The following is a 20432-nucleotide window of genomic DNA, read 5'->3' as shown; positions in this document are numbered from 1 at the left end:
AAATCTTCAAATTTAGGTTTTTGACTTTCCCTATCGATGCAGGTAAAGCAACTAAGGTCCAGTGAACCAGGGAAGCTCAAGTCCCACAACTGGACAGTGGGAGGCTCAGCTACGCCCAGTGGCACAAGATTGTAATTCCAGCTATATGAGCTGAGGCAAGATGGTCACAGGTTCAAGGCCAGCTTGGCTCAAGTCCACAGTATCACTTAATACAGACTCTACAAGGTAAGGCTGCCCTGTGCGGTCTGAGCTGAGCATAGCAAGGTGGAGCTCTCGCTGGGAAACCCCTTAGAGCCATGAATGCAGTCGCCCCACAAAGGACAGTGTATCCTCTTTGTACTCCTCAGAGCCTTACCACCTACGCTCTGTATTTCGCTTACTTCTTAACAAGCCAATCGGATGCGAGCAGAAAGCAGACCAAGTGCAGCACTGCAACCCTGGGCTGCAGATCTACCCTCTGCCGCAGAGGTCCTCCACACAATGTGGGGCTATAGGGGTGTCCACAGGACCCACAGCCATCACCACTTGCACATGCCAGGGTCCCCTGGCCCCTTTTAATTTCTAATCCATATCCCCATTCCAGTTCTTTGTTACAGTTGAAAATACAGAATCACCTAAGTGAGAAGCCCTTCACAGCACTGTTGAAAATCAATAGGTCAAAAACAAGAAGGTCCAGACTCCTGCTCGCAAACATTAAAAACACTTCATCCTAGCACACAGATCTTCAGCGTCTGTTACGACAGTTTTGACTCTCCCTTTTTGATGATGTCTTCCATTTCGTCTGAGATCTTTCCTTTATAGTCATTTGGTTCTATCTCTTTCAACTTCTCTTGATATTCCTGTGGCAAACCGTTTTCTTTCGCACCCATGCAGATAACCTAGAGATGGATGAAACAGGGAAACCCTTTAGTTAGCAGTGTGACTTGGTGCAGCACTATAGCTTCATCTGTGCTGTCAAGATACACAATAGTGGCTTTAGATGACTGAAGAATAGACACATTTTAAAACAAGAGGCAGGCCAAGCAAGCTGTTCCTCACTCTGAGTGTGGGGACAGAAGGGATTTTCTGGGGAGTCTGAAGCATTGCCAGAGTATCAGTTCTACGCAGCAGCACGACTTAAGATGTTTTCATGTTAAGACAAAATGCATTGTTATGGTATGAAATTCACATGATGTTTTAAGAAAAACCACTCTTAAAAAATAAAATTAAATTCAGTTTAAAACAAGACAAAGCTTATGGGAAGCAGCTCTGTCAGTGGCACTGTCTGTTTCTGCTTGGATGAAACAAGAGGACGAGGGACAGCTGTTCAACTGACTCCCAAGACCCTAACCAGTCAGACCCTCAGCACTTGTGTAACCATCTACAGCAGCTTAGTCCCTACAGGCCACACAAGGTACCATGGGACGTCGGGCCTCGCATCACTCTTGGGTCTTGTGTGTTGCAAGGTGGATTCCCTGACTCCAAAGGGCCTAGTGATCTTTCCATTTAGGGGAAAAAAATACTTCAGCAGCAGAAAATATATTCCCTCTCCCCCCAAAAAATAAATGCTTTATGAGATACTGTTTAAGAAAAAATTACAGAAGTATATGTATAGACTACTATATATAGTAGATATCATATATCTATTAAAATATACTTTTCTTATTTAAAACATTTTGATTAAAATGTTCATGTGGAATTTTAAACTCTTAAAAGCTTTCTGAACCCGAAATGCTCTAATTTAGCTCACTGAAATGAAAAAGCTGTAGTCCAGGCTGCTCACCTTCTTATACTGTGGTGACGGGGGTGCTTGCTCATAATTCGTCATCAGGTAGCTTCGGCAGGTTATTTCCTTCCCTTCTTGAGTTGAAACTTTAATTTCTATTACAACATATACTCCACTTTTAACTCCTTCTTGCCTGAAACCAAACAAACCATATTTTAGCTGCATAGGACCTAGAAGAATGGTTCCGAGGTAAGATGTTTTATTCGAGTTGAAGTATAAGATTAACCATTTCTCTACATACGTACGTTTGCTCACTGTGTGCTAGGTAATGCAGAACGTGTAAGTGTCACCATGTCAAAAGTACATTTAGCACGTTTAAAAACTTTTTTTTTTTTTTTTTTTGAAATAGAGTTTCACTATGTAGCCCTGTCTGGCCTCAGTATATAGAACAGGTTGGGCTTGATCACAAAAATCTACCTGCTTCTGTCTCCTGAGTGCTGAGATTAAAGGTGTGCCCACCTTGATTTGTGTGCCGCCATGCCTAGCATGCATGCCATTTTATATTACAGTTGGCTTCTGGATCCACCTATTCAACCAACTTTGGATTGACAATATTTTCTTAGTTCTGAACTCAATACATACGGGTTATTTTTACTGGTCATTATTCCCTTAAAAAGGAAGTTGTTACAGTAAAATACACTGATAATGTATTAGGCAGTGAAGTAACCAAGAGACGATGAAGCAGTGCAGGTCTGTATAGGTAGGCCACGTGCAAGTATCATGTCAAGTTATACAAAGGACTTAACACCTATAGATTCTGGTGTGCTCGGAGGCCAGAGCGATACATTGCGGACACAGAGGAATTTCATTGGGCACACTTCCAGCCGACCGCCGTCTATTTTTCCTGTCTGAAAACACACTTCAATGGGCTCACTTTTACCTTTGCGCCCCTGAAGCTGTATTCCCTAGAATACCAAACAAGAGTCCATAATCTGACAGCAAGAGAATGCAATTCCTTGGCAGTCTGCATCGTATCAAGCACCTTGTCCCACACCTGCGAATTGTACTTCTACTGTGCTGTTCAATGCCTTTATTATTACTTCAACTGCAACCTCAGAGAATTTTAACCAACTCACTTTCAAAATCACTTTTTGACAATTATAAGTTTTATAACCTTTTGCAATATGAAAACAGAAAGATAATTTTTAATAAGAGATAAGCAGAGCTAAAAAAAAAAAAAAATAAGGGCTTTCATTTTTTAACCGAAGAGAGACAAGCATCCAATCAGTAAGTGTGACCCTCCCCCTCTAGATTTGTTAGTAAACTCCCGGTCTCTAACTACTCTACTGACTCTGAAGAATAAAGAGCTTATCTACAGTGTACCCACAAAAGTACATCCATACAGCCTGCTTTGTTACTTGTTATTGTAACTATAATCAGAAGCACTAGAGTGTAGCCACTATGCACATCTGTACAGCCCCCTTTGTTACTTGTTATTGTAACTGATAATCAGAAGCACTACAGCATAGCCACTATGCACATCTGTACAGCCCCCTTTGTTACTTGTTATTGTAACTATAATCAGAAGCACTACAGCATAGCCACTATGCACATCTGTACAGCCCCCTTTGTTACTTGTTATTGTAACTGATAATCAGAAGCACTACAGTGTAGCAACTATGCACATCTGTACAGCCCCCTTTGTTACTCGCTATTGTAACTGATAATTAGAAGCCACCTACTCATCCAGAGAACTTAAATTGCTTTTGTTCATTTTCCACACTACTCCCCACACTTCATCGCCAGGACTTTGAAAAATGGTAGCTATACCTCCGTGCCACCTCTCACTCATTTTGCCTTGGAAATTGCCGAAGTCGAGCTTAAAGTCCTGTAAAGGAAACCAAAGTGATACGATCAATATCTATTTGGGCATGGATTTCTTTCCTCAAAATACAATTAATTTTTATTGGCCTCCATGCAAGTAAAACATTCAACAAACTTTTGTTTCTGTGTGTACTAAGCTGTGGAAAATACAGATTAAAAAGAGCAAGACCCAAATCCCAAAGACTATAGACTCTTATTTTCCTTTAAAAATGAACCTTATTCTAAATGTACAGGCATCCAAACATTAAAAGAAAAACCCTTACAGACCAAGATCCTTAAATCAATATACCACGCAATAATTTTAGCTTTACATTTTTTAGCAAATGACACCTCAGTCTACTTGAATGCACATGCATTTTTACTTAGACCTGCTGGATGACGGTCACACAGGGATTAAGATATACTCTTGTGTCTGTAGAGTATCTTACCTGTGAATCACTGTTTGCCCTAAGGGAGCGGGCATGTGTGTGAGCATTAATCTTCATGAACTGTACCAATTTATTTCCAGTAACATAAGAGCAGCTACTACTTACTGAATATTTATTGTGTGCAATACACACCAGCTATTACTTTACACAGACCAATGTCTTGTTCAATTTACAACAGAAAATCTACAGCTTACAAAGATTAAGCCTCTTCTTTCCTAAGCTCTCATAACTAACAAGCAACAGAGACATCTAATTTAGCTTCTACCATCACTGATGGGCAATCAGGGCTGAGGGAACGTGTCTTGTGTGGTCTAGGAAGATGCCCTTCCATCTCTCCAGGGCTCAGTTTCTGTAGCAGCAAAATACAAAAAAAAAAAAAAAAAAAAAAGGCTAAATGACAGCGTTGTCAGTCCCTTCTGGTTTACATTATCCCCGTCACCTATGTTTGCTACTTCAGAGAAAACACTGGCCCATGTGACAAGGCCCTTCATGCAGCATACCGGGTATCCCAGCATCAGTAGATCTGATCAAAGCTACAATCCACACCAGAGACTGGCGACCTATTGCTAAATGAAGCAGGCAGTGTCATTCCCTGTCTGGTTCCATGGCTCAACACTAGTGTGTGACACAAGCAGTTTCCTCTCCAGATCAGCTCTCTCTCTTCTGATTTAGGGTTGACCTGATCTTGTCACCTCTTTGCCAACTCCCCCTCTACTCCCAATCCTGAAATGTCAGGGTTTCTTGGGGCTCAGCTTAGACCTTTTTTGAATTTAGCAATGTGCCCAGGATAGCCCCACTACCTCCAGCAGCTTCTAATACCATCAAATGCTTTAGCCACCTTTAAAGTAATACCACATATCTATTCTGAGGCTCAAGAGTACTTAGATCTGGGACCAGCACACCGTGAGTACATAACACGTGTTCACAAGTATTTACTGTTCACGTGTTTGTCTAAACTAGAAAGCATCTTAAACTCAATGATGTACAAAGTTAGTTTGTAATTTTTACCTCCAAACCCGATTTCTCCTCTGTGAACATTATCACCATCATCTACTTGGCTGTTAAAAAACTTGAGTCATATTTGGTATCCCTTCCCTTCACACACACAGTCATCAAGTCCTGATGATGTTATCTTCTGGGTATTGCTCTGAGCCATCTATCTTCCCTGGCACCACCCTATTAGATCATGGTGGCATTATCTCTGACATGAATGTGGCAAATCTTAACTGGGCTTCCAATACCCACACTTGTCCCATTTTGCATAGTAACCAGAATGAGCTTTCAAATATGTAAATCTCACCATCTGCTTTGATCCTGTAAGACGCTCGCTCCACTTACAACCTGCAAGAGACTGTCCAAAGTTCTCTGTGGTCATATTCTTAGTCAGGGTTTCTATTCCTGCACAAAACATGATGACCAAGTGTGGGGCCATGAAAGGATAGCTTGGGTTTTGGTAGAAGCGCTGGCTGGAAGTAGCCCGGAGACCCAACAGATAGATGTTCATTGCCTGTGAGGGATGGGCATCTATTCTACCATGCTCCCAGAATCCATGGTCCTGACACATGGCGAAGACCTCCATTTGATCTATGCCTTTCAGTCACATAGGGCAATGTAGCCCCTCCCAAAGAGCACAGGTAGAGGGCGTGACTACAGGCTTCAACCTCAAGAGATTTCCATAATAATGAGATACCTGAAGGCCAGAAGGCATAGCTAATTAAGTATTCTTTCCCAGATCCTCCTCCCTTCTCCCTCCCTATTTAAGTCAGGCCCGCCCTGACCTAAGTGGGGGTGCATCCAGACCATCTATCATCGCCATGTCAACAAAGCTCTTGGAACCCTGGACTTCCTCATGTCTTTTGGGGCCTGCTGTGGAAAACTGTGGAGAAGCTCTTAACTATCGAGCCACCGCATCTAATCTCCCTTCCTCCAAGGAGGTCCACATCTTAAAACAAGCAGCACAGTTCTAGCCAAGTGAGTATAGCAAGCAAGCACTTCCCTCGGGACATGGCCAGAGCTCTCCCCCCCACCCCCCTCGTTTCTCTTGGTGTGCAGGCCACCTGTATGCTCCTTGTCTCCGTTCTGCTGCAGCCTCCCAACAGTGTCTGGGAGCCCCAGAATTGAGGCCAGTCAATTCCCAGCCACCTCCTGGCCCAGGGATCCCTACTCAAGAGACCTGCGCCCCTGCAGAACCTCAGACTAAGTGATAACTCCCCACACCAGGCGGGTCCCTGGCTGCTGCTCACAGCGCAACACCTGCCCGGTGCCGTGCAGGGAACCAACTCAGTCAAACTTCCCACACACACAGCTTCTGCTTCTTCCTGTGGGGAGCACCTCTCTGAGCTGCCCGGGGCAGAAGACTTGCAGGACCCACAATACAACAGAAAACTCACACCCACACTCGGGTCATCATTCTTTCCCTACAACCAAGAAGCAAGTTGGGGAAGAAAGGGTTTATTTAGCTTACACTTCCATGTTGCTGTTTATCACCAAAGGAAGTCAGAACTGGAACTCAAGCAGGTCAGGAAGCAGAATCTGATTCAGAGGCCATGGAGGGATATTTCTTACTGGCTTGCTTCTCCTGGCTTGCTCAGCTTGCTTTCTTATAGAACCCAAGACTACCAGCCCAGGGATGACACCACCCACAAGGGGCCCTCCCCACTTAATTACTAATTGAGAAAATGCCTTACAGCTGGATCTCATGGAGGCATTTTCTCAACTGAAGCTCCTTTCTCTGTGATAACTCCAGCTTGTGTCAAGTTGACACAAAACCAGCCAATACAATTGACCCCTTGTCAACCTGACACACACACACCACTATTAAGCCTCAACCCTTACTTTCTTATTCATCCCTAAGATCTAAATAACTTTAAAAGTCCCACAGTCTGCAAATTCTTACATATTAAATTTTCAATCCCTTTAAAATATTCATCTCTTTTAAAATCCAAAGTCTTTTTACAACTAAAAGTCTCTTAACTGTGGGCTCCACTAAAATACTTTCTTCCTTCAAGAGGGAAAAATATCAGGGCACAGTCACAATCAAAAGCAAAATTAGACTCCAACCATCCAATGTCTGGGATCCACTCACAATCTTCTGGGCTCCTCCCAAGGGCTTGGGTCACTTCTCTAGCCCTGCCATTTGTAGCACACACCTTGTCTTCTAGGCTCCAGCTGCCTGTACTCCACTGCTGTTGCTGTTCTTGGTGGTCATCTCATGGCACTGGCATCTCCAAATCACCGCTGTCTTCCACTGCAACTAGGCTTCACCAATAGCCTCTCATAGGCTCTCTTCATGGTGCCAAGCCTCAACTCCTGTGCATGACCTCTTCAGTCCTGGGCCACCAATTGCAACTGAGGCTGTACCTTCTTCACCAATGGCCTTCCACAGCCTCTCACAGTGCCAAGCTTCAGCTGCTCTTCATGACCCCTTCATGCCTTCAAAACCAGTACCACCTGGGTGACTCTTACACATTACCAAGTCCAGCCACAGAATGAGGTATAACCTTGGCTAACCCTGGAACACAGCCTCCCTGTGCTTTCAGAAACACCTTCCAGAAGACCTCACCTCAATCACCACCAATTTCCCAGCTCCAGCTAACTAGCATCAATAGCCCCAGTAATGCAAAGGTTTCACTTTAGTAGTTCTGGTATCTTGTTAATCCCAGCTGATTCTTCAGTCCCAGCTAACCAAAACCACAGAATCTTCACAACCAAAATAGCAACAGCCCTGATAAGAGTCTTTAATCTTCCCTCTGAAATTTCACAAGCCAGGCCTCCATCATTTGCACTGTTCTCAACATTATCTTCCAAGCTCCTATAGAACATCCCACAGAGCTCTTAACATCCCAATGGCTCTTCTAGCAGAAAGTTCCAAAGTCCTTCCACAGTCCTCCCCAAAACATGGTCAGGTTGTCACAGGAATACCCCACTATGCTGGTACCAATTTGTCTTAGTCAGGGGTTCTATTCCTGCATAAACATCATTGTTGGGGAGGAAAGGGTTTATTTAGCTTACACTTCCATATTGCTGTTCATTGCTGACCAAAGGAAGTCAGGACTGGGACTCAAACAGGTCAGGAAGCAGGAGCTGATGCAGAGGCCATGGAGGGATATTTCTTACTGGCTTGCTTCTCCTGGCTTGCTCCAGCTTGCTTTCTTATAGAACCCAAGACTACCAGCCCAGAGATGGTACCATCCACAAGAGGCCCTCCCCCCTTGATCACTAATTGAGAAAATGCCTTACAGCTGGATCTCATGGAGGCATTTTCTCAACTGAAGCTCCTTTCTCTGTGATAACTCCAGCTTGTGTCAAGTTGACACAAAACCAGCCAGTACAGTCATGTTATAATGTGGTATTTTCTTATCTTTCCAGCCCTCGTGCCACAACTCCCTGCAGTCTCCAGCCACTTCCTTTTTCTCTGGTGCTTTGAACAAGCTATCCTCTCTGAGGGTTTTTTTCCTCTCCTCATCTCCATTCAGGTCTCAGCTTAAAAGTAATATCCAGGAGGGCTTTCCCGAGCACCTAGGTCAGGTCCTCTGGTCATATATTCAGTTGCACCTTGCATGTCCTCTTTTAAGGCTAACCACAGCTATCATTTATCATTTTTGTGGTATTTCTTTCCTGTACTCAAAGTACTGGAACTCCCTACACTCTTAGGCGTTTGAGACAGAGTACAGAGCATGACTCCCATTTTTGAAACTTCAAAGGCTAGGAGCTGGTTATCAGATCATCTTGCTTGCTAAGTAAGGACAACATGGATACTTGGTGAGATTTAGCCAATCAGGGCATTCCGCAGGGGCTTTCAATTGGAGCTAGTGTTTAAGATCATCAGAGACTTCTGGGTTTCAGGAACTGCAGGGCTGTGGCAAAGCAGCAGACAGGAGCCAGTTCCACATTGTGTTTACTAGTTCAGGAAAGATGCAGCCCAGCTTCTAGGGCTGGGCTGGTCCTCTCCTGCTGTAATGCTGGCTGTGTGCACACACACACACCAGGCCTGCCAGTTTATTCAGTTCTATACTCCAGTCTTTCAGGCGAACTCATGAGCTCTCTAACAGCCTTCCAACATCCGCCCCCCTCCCCAATCTCCTTTCTTAAATCAGCCGGTTTTGGTTGCCTGAAGTCAAAGAATTGACAAGGTTAGCAAAGTCCGCTAAAGTTGACACTGGCCCTACACACAATCAGGAAAGGTCCTCAAGTTAGCGAGGCTGCTCAGTCATCTCCGTAACCCCAGCACTGAGTGCCAGAAGAAAATGTACCGAAGAGGAAATGAACTATGGTCAAGAGCAATACTTTACCAGAGTTAAAGTTCATCGGACTACTTTACTAACTGAGAGAACACCGCTGTCACTATTGAAAACATGATTCCAGGTCCTGATCCAGGTCTCAAGGCCAGGACCGCTCAGATCCGAAGGAAAAGACAGGCAGAATTTCACAAAAACTGTGGGATAAATAAGGTATGCACAGGTCAGAAAGCAGTTAGTTCTCAACTCAGAAACACCTATTAAAGGCATCTTACAAGATGCTCGAAGTCAGTGGGAAAAAGGCAGCCAGTGGAGGGCTGCGAACTCCGAGGGTAGCCAGAGGTTCCCGGCAGGGGTCGCAGCTAGCCGGCTCTCCCGGGCGCGGGCACAACGGCACTGACCTGCAGGCGCGCCACGCAGCAGAACTCGGCGGAGGGGTTTCGCAGGTGGATCCTCTCGGTCAGCAGATTGCTGCCGTAGGCGAAGTACAAGAACGTCTCCCCCTCCTGGCCCGCATGGCCCTCACAGTCGGAGCTCGCCATGTCCACTCGTCCACGCCAGCAGCGTCAAGCACAGAAGTGCCGGGCCAGCGCTGCTAAAAAGAGCAGTGCGCCGCCACCCACGCGGGAGTGCGGAGCGGCGGGCGGAGCTGCAGAGAGAGCGCGCTGCAGATTGGCTGCCGGCTTGCCGGCGTGGGCCAACTACCAGGATTGGCCCGTCTACACCTCCTCCCGCCCACTGGCCTCGCTTTTCTATTGGATGCATCCCTCGGATGTCCGGCCCCCTGCCTGGGGCGCCGCTGATTGGCGAATCTAAGGAGCCGCCGGAGAGCCGCTACTGGTGATTGTGTTGGCTACGTGCGCCTGAGTTTTCCCCGTCTGGAGGCGGCGGCTGGTCAGCCAGTGGTGGGGTAGGCTCGGCTCCTGGCACAGTGAGACAAGGCCTCATACTGCTCCCGGCCTAGCCTGGAACTTGCGGCAGTCCTCCTGCCACAGCCTTCCTGGAAGGAGAAGGCTGATCCTACAAGTTTTATTATGATCACTACTGAAGTTGCCTCTCTGGATGCCTGGGTAGCCCTTCCCCCACGTTCAGATCCCGACGTGGCATTTGCTAACCAGTTGACTCTCTTCATCATTGCAATCAGTTTCCTCTTTTTAAAATAGAACGACACAAACCCTCCATGTTGTTGATCTTGAAATGAAGATACGAGTGCAAACCGAGGGTCTAGAGCAATGACTGCCGTTGGCTCTCAGATATCAATCTAAATACAACTCCACACTGACAGGTGCCAGGATTCCTGGAGAAATGACTGAATCCAGGTCAAAGCTGGGAATGAATAATACCTCTTGGAAGAACAATGATCCAGAAAAGGAGAATCCCAAGACGAACAAGGTCCTTCCTAAAAGACCACTCACTAGACAAAGTGAGAGCAGCTTAAGGAGCAGAACAACTGGAAACTATATAATGATCATTAAATGTATGTCATTCCCTTCAGGAAGTAAACCAAATTAAAACAGAAAAGAGAATCATATTGCCTTGCTATCAGTGGTGAACACTGCATCACTGTTAAAAAGTGGTTATTTCAGAAAATGAGCGTTCTTCTGTCTTTCTACTACCAGTTGTATTTTTTTGAAAACCAAATAGCATTAGCTGATAAGGAAGCAATTCTTTTTCTTTAAAACAAAAAAGTATACTGACTAAATGCAGGAAGTGGGCCTGGTACTGGGGTTACATTCGTCTCTGATGCAACAAAACTTACTGTTAGGAGCATCAGGCCACAAAAATGTTCATAGGTATTGGCTATCCCCCAAGGATCATTGCTAGTCACTGGACAGGGGTACCTGGACTATTTGGGAAACCTGACCTCTCCCACCTGATGGCCAGTCAATCTGGTCTCCGATAAAAGAAGACTATCCTGACACAGTCTTCTGATAGGAAGCAACATGAAGCTGGGCATTGTGGACTGCACCTTTAATACCAGCACTTAGGAGGCAGAGGCAGGCAGCTCTCTCTGAGTTCAAGGGCAGCCTGGTTTACAGATGGCGTTCCAGAATAGCCAGGACTGTTACACAGAGAAACCCTGTTTTCAAAACCAACAGCAGCAACAACAACAGCAATATGAAGCAACATGAAACCTACACATCCGGGAACTACAATTTACAGAGGTCTTTAGCCTCAAAACAAGCCTTTTATAACACCCTGTTCCAGAAACCATTTACGTATAAGAACAAGTGGCAATAGAAGAAAACAAGAACACCTTGAACATATCTCTTACACTGTTGTGATTAAAAATAAAAGGTAAGGCTGGGGCCAGCTAGAGAAGGTAAAGCACTTGCTACCAAGCCTGAAGAGTTACATCTCCAGTACCCATATGGTAGGAAAGACCTAGATCCTGTAGGTTTCCTATGATCTCTTCGTGCACCCCCCCCCCACACACACACACACAATAGGTAAGCATATACATGGAATAAAAGGGGTTTTTAGAAAGACAAGACTGAGGGAAGGTTGTTCTAGTTTAAGGGAAATGAGACATGAGGGCTAAAGGTGATGGCTTGTCCTTGATTGATTCTGATATGTGGACTCAAATAAGAAATATGTTTTAGGGACAACTGAACTTGAATTTAGATTGCAGTGTTTGATGGTATTACACAATTATTAAATGGATAGTGGTTTGGCTTATGCAGGAAAATGGGTTTATTTTAGCATGCATACTGAGATATTTAGGCTGACATACTTGTTAACTAAATTTTAAAATAATTCAGAAAATAGAGAGCTAAATGCTAATGGGAGTGATATGTATTTGGATGTTCATGGCACTGTTCTATTCTTTTTTCTTTCTTTCTTTCTTGGTTTTTTGAGACAGGGTTTTTCTGTATAGCCATGGCTGTCCTGGAACTCACTCTGTAGACCAGGCTGGCCTTGAACTCAGAAATTCACCTGTCTCTGCCTCCCAAGTGCTGGGATTAAAGGCGTGTGCCACCACTGCCCAGCTTGTTCTATTCTTTATAAGATGAACATATTCATCTTAAGAAGGGAAAAACTAGAAAAAGAAGGTAGAAGGATGGCACCTGGCACCAGTGTGCCTCAGCGGGCACTTGCTGTGTAGTCTGTAGTAGGAGACTGCTGCCCTCTCACCCTAACCTTGAGGTGGGACTGCGCACGTACCTCTCAGAGCATGAGTTCCTTGTCAGCACACCCTCTCTACATTACCCTGATCCCCTCAGGCCTCTGCTTCAGAGTACCGCCAAAGGCTCTGTTTTAAAAGTTGCTTGTAACTACATAAAATTAGTTGTTTAAGGTTTTGTTATAAAACATACTATTTAGGGTTGGGGGTATTTTTTTTTTGAGACAGAGTTTTGTAATGCTGTCTAGACTGACCTTGAACTCCCCATCCCGCCTCAGTATCTACATGCTGGGATTACAATCCAGCCTCAACACAGGCAGCAATTTAGTTATCTTAAAAGTTATTTCTCTTCCTAGACATCTTTTAGATGGCTTACTGTCATGGCAGTAATTATTATTATTATTCTCCACATTATTTTTGTGAAAAAAAAATTCTAAAGTGAAGTTTAAAGTTTCCTTAAACTCTGAAAGTCTTGCTTGTTCCAAATATTTATTTAGCTATCTCATAGGGAATGTGGTGCGCAAAGCAATATTGGCCAGTAAGGGGCAGTAGGTAGCAAGGTTAGTTGTGGGTTTTGTATTTGTTTTATCAAGTTTAACCAAACCCAAGTTAATACTAGTTAATACTCATAGAACTCTTGTTAACTGTGAGGCCATGGTCTGAATTCTTTTGTTTACTAACTCATTTATCCCCATTGAAAAAAACCCGTACAGAAGGTTATGTTACCCTGTCCCGATGTGGACATGCAGGCTGGAGTACAGGAGGACTGAAGCAGATTCCTGCAGGGGGGCCTTTCTCCTGAGTCACTGCCTCAGTTCGGCCTCCAGACTGCCCACCGTGCAACGCCCTGCTGCTCTAGATAGAATAGTTAGTAATAACCACTTCCAGATACAATCAAAGATATTACAAAACACCGGTGTTAGCCTTCAGTCACCTGATAATAATGATAGCAAGGCCAGATGTCTTCCAAGTGCATCTTTTAATCTAGTTGTCTTTCAGGTTTTTTGATTGTGTCATTAAAATTTTTTGAGCATGCACAAATACAATTACATCTATTAACCTATGTGACTATACAGTAAAGACATACCTAGCATTATGTCACATCAAAAGGGTAATATTACATGTTGATTTATTAATACATCGATAAATAAAATACTATATGCAACAACCACAAATTATACACTTAAAAGTAAACAAACTATTATAGCTATCATGTAAATTGTGATATTTACACCTTGCTCAGTTTCATGGCACTGTAGAGAGTGGAGACTCACATTGTCCGGAATCCCCATGAAGAAACTCCATGCTTAGCTGTCCTTGTCACGTCTTTCAAGGTCACCCTTAGTTTCTTATCAGAGTAAGTTACAAGAGCTTGTACTAGAAGCCTAAACAGGGTCTTTTTTTTTTTCTCTTGTACTTAAATTTTAGTAAGAGTTTTGATGCAGTTCTTTGTAAGAAATCTTGTAAATCATGTTTCTATTTTGTGAGGATCAGTTAATTCTATGTAAATTTGATGCGTGTCTTTGAAAGAGACAGGGCCTGTCTGTCTCTGAGATGAGCTTGATGGTGCTAAAAGCCAACCTGGGACAGGTGCTCTGGAATTCCTTGTCTCCTGCCAGTGGGGAATAAAGACACCAACAGAGGAGAATTGAGCAAAGCAAAGGCAGATTATTAAGAAAAACTGAGAAAACTCCTGAGTAGAAGGGAACCCAAAGGCAGATAAAAATGGATGCACGGCCTGCATGGGGCCTTTTCATAGGACTTATGGCAGACACTGGACAAAATCTGAGGTAATTTCTATTCAGATCATTTAATTCGGGGCATATCGTGTGCCTCATGAGTAGGGCACCCACACACTTTGGGCATGGCCTTTTGTCCCAACTGAAAAGCTGTCCACCCGATGCTTGCCCAGTGGGGGGCTCACACATTGAAGCCCCACTCTATCCAACTTTAATCTATTGGTTGGCCGGTGACTTTGCCTCACCTGCTCTTGATGCCAACCTTAGCAGGTGTGACTGGTCTCTGACCTTGGCAGGAGTCTCGATGTTCTTTGTTCTCAACATTTAGCTGACTGGTTTGTAGTTTAACTATGGGCCTCTTTTCTTTTCCTGCCCACAGAGAGCTATCTGCTGCCAGGCCCACATTTAACCCAGCCTGGGCAAATGACTTAAGTGTCCAGGGAAAGCAGGTGAGTGAATGAGGGCCAACATCCCTGTCAGATTCCGAGAGTACCCCTTCCCTTCGGATGCCTCACCTCCTATGCAGCAGAGACCAGCTAACTGAGGACTATACAGTTACAATAGAGCAAAATTGGTATATAATTTTTTTTTTTTTTTTTTACTAATGGCAACAAAGACAAACTATGGAGAAGCAAAAATCTTTCTGTTCTACTTTATTGTGGCTTTGGTGTTTCAAGACAGGGTTTCTCTGTGTAGCCCTGGCTGTCCTGGAACTTGCTCTGGAGACCAGGCTGGCCTCGAACTCATAGACATTTCCTGAGTGCTGGGAATTAAAGACATGGGGCACCCCTGGCCAGGTTCTTTCTGTTATTTAATTTAAATAAGTAAAAATTGAATTTTACTCATTTTCATACATCAATAGGCCAGCTTACTCTTTCACTTTGCATACTATTACTATAATCAGGTTTCAGGGGTTTTTGTTTTATTTTGTTTGTTGTTTGGGTTTGTGGTCGGTTGGTTGGTTAGTTTTAGTTTTCAGGACAGGTTTTTCTCTATAGTTCTGGTTATCCTGGAACTCAATTTGTAGACCAAGCTGGCCTCAAACTCAGACATTTATTTTTAGTGTGTGTGTGTGTGTGTGTGTGTGTGTGTGTGTGTGTGTGTGTTTATGAATATATCTTTGGAGGCCAAAAGAAGGCATCAAATCCCCTGGAGCTAGAGTTACAGGTGGTTGTGAGCAGGAGTTAGGAACTTACCTGGGGTCCTCTGCAACAGCAATAAGTGCTCTTAACTCTTGAGCCTCAAGACTCTGTCTTTAAAAGTAACCAACCAACCAAACAGACAAACAAAAATTAGTGGAATGTTTTAGGTGGGGATCTGACCTGAGATCTATTTCAACTGAGTGATTCTGGGTGCCGATGAGAGAGTTGATAGCTTAGAGGCACAATAGCTATTACAAACGTTAGAGAACTTGGTCTTCACTTTTGTGATGCTGAGGGTTGAATTCAGGGCTTCACACATGCTAGGAAAGCACTCTTATCACCAACCCGCACCCATGGCCCAGCTTTGACAACTTGGCAGGGTACTGGGGACTAGGGTAGAGGGACTGACGCTGCAAAGGAAAGGGCTGATGTGGAACGTTTTCACGAGGGTAAGCTGACCTGACCTGCAGGGCGACCTGCTGTGACTCCATGCTTGGTCCACTCTCACCGTGATCATTCTCGGTTTTTCTTCTGAGGAAGAAAGTGGTGATCAAAGGGATGTGATTTTTCTCCAGTCACCTGAACCTGAGTCTACGTGATTCAGCCTTGACTTGGAATTTGTGGAGGAGACAGGTGGATGAGGAGATAAAGATGACCCTGCAACAGAGAATTGAAAGCAGATAGCAACCAAACCAGAAAAGGCAGATACAGGAAACATCATGGTCACATTGCTGTGTTACCCAAGCCATTGCCAAAGCCAGGCGCGTTCCCTACTCGAATTCACAGACACCCCGAAGATTTACCCTCAAACTACACTGTTAATGAAAATAAGGCATAGATATATTATTATTATTTGAGATAGAGTCTTGCTAGATCATTCAGCCTCAAGCTTGTCATGAAAGCCAGGCTGGCCTTGAATTTACAGTCCTCCTGCCTCAGCCTTCCAGATGTTGGAGTTAACAAGTGTGGACAACAACACCAGGCAGTTCTTACTAAATGTATGTGATTTGGAAAAGTAATACATCTAATTTCACAGCAGTAATTTAGGGTGTGCCTTAAAGAGCTCTACTTCCCACAGGAAAGTGCACTGCTGGGTCTGCATTATTTAAAATAAGTATACATGTCATACACCTGTAATCTCAGCACTGGGAGATTACAGCAAAAGGATTGTGATTTCAAGGACAGCTTGGGCTACACAGTGAGTCCCAATCTCAAATAACAATAAAATTAAGAGTGCTGTGCCAGGTGGTGGTGACGAACACCTTAATCCCAGCACCCGGGAGGCAGAGGCAGGCAGATCTTTCTAAGTTCACCAGCCTGACAAGCCTGATCTACAGGAAGAGAGAGTTCCAGAGCAGCCAAAGTTACACAGAGAAACCCTGTTGTCTCTAAAGACAAAAAACAACAACAAAATACACAAACACACAAAAGAGGGCTGGAGAGATGGCTCAGCAGTTAAAAGCCCTTATTGCTCTTCCAGAGAAATTCAATTCCCAGCACCCATTTAGATTGGCTCACAACTACCTGTAACTTCAGCTCCCAGCCATCTGACACAGTCTCCTGGCCTCCTTGGACACCCAAATGCACGTAGCATATACTCATACCGACATACACAGACACACATAAAAATAAAATCTGAAAAAAAAAAAATCCCTAAATATTGGGTCTGGAAGGTCACTCAATTGGTAGAGTACTCCCGGACCTGGGTTTGATACCCCACACTTATATTTTTAAAAGAAAAAAATTCCTGTCTAGGAGGCATACACTTATGAATCCTAGCATTGGGAAAGCACACAAAGGTGGATCTCTGGAGCTGGCTGACCAACCAGCAAGCCCCTGGTCTTAGTGAGTGACCCTGTCAGAAAACAGGGTGGACAGCTCCTGGAGAACAACAACCACGGATGACCTCTGTCCTCCACACACAAGCGCACACACAAACAAGCACTTGTGCACACACAGAGACACACGTCTCGCCTCCTCCCCGCCCCACGTGTAAAAATCAGTGTAAGCACATATTAGTGATGCAGAGAATAGAAGACTCATCAGCAGTTCCATAAGGTCTCACCTTATGAAATATGAGATGATCACTTCTGGTCACTACAAGGATGTGGAATAAGAAGTATTGGGAGAGAATTCCATTTGCTGCCTAAAAGCCAGAATGAGCTCGTTCTTAAGTCAGCTTCTCCCTCCCAACCTAAGTAGCCAGTGTTCCCCCTCTGCTGTTCCCTGTCTCCTCCTGACTCTTTGTGGCACACTCCCCAGCCAGCCTCTCCCAGCCAGCCTCTCCCTGCCAGCCAACAACTTCCCTACCAAGAGCTTCCTTCTCTGATTCTGCCCGCTGTGGCAAGGAAAACGGCCCAGGAAGGGGGTGGGGATAGGAATTGTACATGGGAGGGAATATGAATGTGGATTTGGAGAATGGTGAATGGCTCCATTTCTACAAATCACCAGAGCCCGACTAGGGAAGGAGAGGCAGCCCTGGAAGGACATTAGCATTGTTTGTGGGAGAATTCTCAATTTTACACTAGGAACTAAAAAGGTTCTTTGGTGATCCTGGAAGGGTCATTGCTTCTTTGGAAGCAGTGTCCTTTGTATGCCTTTGAGAACTCATCTTTGATGCTGTATGTTCAAAATGGCCTGGGAGAGGATAGGCTGGGGAGATGGCAAGACTGCTGGATGTAGGTTCATTACAACAGCCAAGGCCAGGCAAGCCTGAGCCTGAGTAGTGGTTGTAAAATGGGATGAAACAGAGTGAAGACCTGTTACTCAAGATTGATCTTATCATATCCCACCGTTCTGTAAAACCCTGTGGAAGCATCTTTGTTTTTTTATTACTTTACCAAACTCGGGCTCTTGTGTAAGCCCATCATTATCTGATTCTATTCCGTCTACCCAACTGATTTCCCAGCAGATGGCAAACTCTTGTAGTCAGCGACCACACCTTGGAGGCCTTCAGCCTTTACCACAGCACAGATGAATACTAAGTAGTTGCTGATTAATTGACCCAGAGTGAAAAGAACTTGCTCTAGCTCCCCAATTCTTTGTCTTTCTGGGTTTTTCTGGTTCCCTGGATTTATGGAGAAGCAATTGCCCTTTATCTGTAAGCCAGCCTTCCTACTGCTGGGTCCTTTAATACAGCACCTCATGTTGTGGTGACCCCCAACCATAACATTGCTGTCATTGCTACTTCATAACTATAATTTTGCTAGTGTTATGAATCATAATGTAATATTTTTGGAGATAGAGGTTTGTCAAAGGGGTCGTGACCCACGGGTTGAAAAACACTGCAAGTCTTATAAGCTAAGATTTAAAGCTTCATACTAATATTTTTGCATATTCTAAACAAACCGTATCAGACATGGTAGTATTGCTGTTGCATATTCTAGCTTGTGTTTTGGCCCATGGCAGGAAGTGCAAGAGCATAGGCAATGTCAGCATGGGGTTGGGGGCGGAACACACTAAATTATAGTGAGGCAGCAAGGTCATTCTGTGTATAAGAGTTTGCTGAATAAGCCGGATGACCAGAACTCACAGAGAGAGCAGACCCTGAAAATTGTCTTTGGGGCATTACCACACACTTTCCGTGGCATGCACCTCTCTCTCTCTCTCTCTCTCTGTCTCTCTCTGTCTCTCTCTCTGAGAGAGAGAGAGAGAAAATAAAATAAAGATTTCATTGTTAAAAGTATAGCAGATAGCCATCTCCCAGAGTGTGTGATGGGTAACCTGTGTTCTTGTTTTAAAAGTGACTCTGATGGGTACTTGTAATATGTACTTAGTAAACAGATCCTCGGGTGTCTCCGTAACTGTGTACTTCAGGAAGGCTGGCCCAGGCTGAACCTAAGCTTCTCTGTTGAGGGTGAATGGAACGGGATGGAGTGGCAGGGGTGAGAGGGGAGAGCTAGGTGAACAGAAGCAGGTTTCATCTGCACTACACATTGAATATGGGGCCTGGTGGACACTGGGTAAGCACTCACTGCTGTGCTGTGCCCAGGCCCTCTGTTTTCACTTTATTCCAAGACAGGGTCCTATGTTCTCCAGGCCAGCCTTCAACTCACTCTGCAGTTCATGCAGCTCAAGGCTGTGGTCCTAATGCTTCAGCCTCCCAAGTGCCTGTATGGCTCATGTCACCAGAACCAACTAGGCATTCAACTTTTTTTTTAGTTGTATTCTTTGTAGTTTGGGTACTTTTGAAGATTTTTGTCTGCTTTTATTACACACACAGTGGGGAAATGGATATAGCTCAGTAATAGAGTGTTTATACAAGGTACTAGGTTCTATCTCCAGACAATAAATAAATAAAAACTATTAAAATATAGGTATTCGGGGCTGGAGAGATGGCTCAGCAGTTAAGAGCACTGGCTGCTCTTCCAGAGGACCTGGGTTCAATTCCCTACATCCACATGGCAGCTCACAACTGCCTGTGACTCCAGTTCCGGGGGACCTGATACGCTCACACAGACATACATGCAAGCAAAACACGAATCGATGCAAATAAAATAAATATCTTTAAAAATACAGATATCACATTTACAATAAATAATATTTCACAGATTTTTTTGTGTCTATTTAGAGCTCTGATGTCAAATAGATAAAAGGAGGGTGATGACTTAAAACAGTGCTCTAAGAGAAACCCACCCAGTGAACACATTCCCCGGGTGTTGTGTCATGAAACATGTCAATCAGATAATCAGGCTGGATCCAGTCAGTCTTGCTTTACAAACTAATGAGACTATCTGGAGAGGCTGCAGTTCTCTGACTATAAGAGCCAGACGTCTCCATGGGCTTTAGGAGAGAACCACAGTATATCTGTTCTAGATCCTGCTGCCAGCCTTCGCAGTTACTTCCAGACGGTTCAGAAAGAACCATTTAGCATTCTGTATGTCATTTCCTTTAGCATTTGTGCTGGCTAGCCTTTTGTCAACTTGACACATGCCAGAGTCATCTTGGAAGAGAGAGCCTCCATTGAGAGTTGAGGCTATCTGATTAGCCTGTGGGCAAGTGTATGAGGTATTTTCTTAGCTTATGACTGATGTGGGAAGGCCCAGACCACCGAGGCCTTGGGGGATATAGAAAATCACCTGAACAAGCAATGTGGAACAAGCCAGTCAGCAATGTCTCGCCACAACTTCCACACCAGTTCCTGCCTTCAGCTTCCTGCCTTGAGTTCCTGCCC

The 20432-nt window shown here is 44.4% G+C and overlaps 1 protein-coding gene across 2 annotated transcripts; it reads right to left on the bottom strand.

Moving 5' to 3' along the window:
* Positions 1 to 520: 520 nt before the first annotated feature.
* On the bottom strand, positions 521 to 9908 carry Ggct (gamma-glutamylcyclotransferase). 2 transcript variants are annotated; one of them, XM_034519220.2, is made up of 4 exons: positions 9656 to 9899; positions 3448 to 3593; positions 1763 to 1898; positions 521 to 878 (listed from the first exon to the last, which is right to left on the bottom strand). In XM_034519220.2, the coding sequence occupies exons 1-4, from the start codon at positions 9794 to 9796 to the stop codon at positions 735 to 737; spliced, it is 567 nt and encodes a 188-aa protein (XP_034375111.1). In that variant the 5' UTR covers positions 9797 to 9899; the 3' UTR covers positions 521 to 734. The 2 variants fall into 2 exon arrangements, with proteins under 2 accessions (XP_034375111.1, XP_034375112.1); XM_034519221.2 differs by lacking the exon at positions 1763 to 1898 and having other exon boundaries at positions 9656 to 9908.
* Between the last annotated feature and the right edge of the window lie 10524 nt (positions 9909 to 20432).

The sequence above is a fragment of the Arvicanthis niloticus genome, chromosome 15 (assembly GCF_011762505.2).
Source record: "Arvicanthis niloticus isolate mArvNil1 chromosome 15, mArvNil1.pat.X, whole genome shotgun sequence".
Classification (NCBI taxonomy): Eukaryota; Metazoa; Chordata; class Mammalia; order Rodentia; family Muridae; genus Arvicanthis; species Arvicanthis niloticus.
The sequence above is the reverse complement of the archived record's forward strand: the minus strand, read 5'-3'. Positions and strand labels throughout refer to the sequence as shown.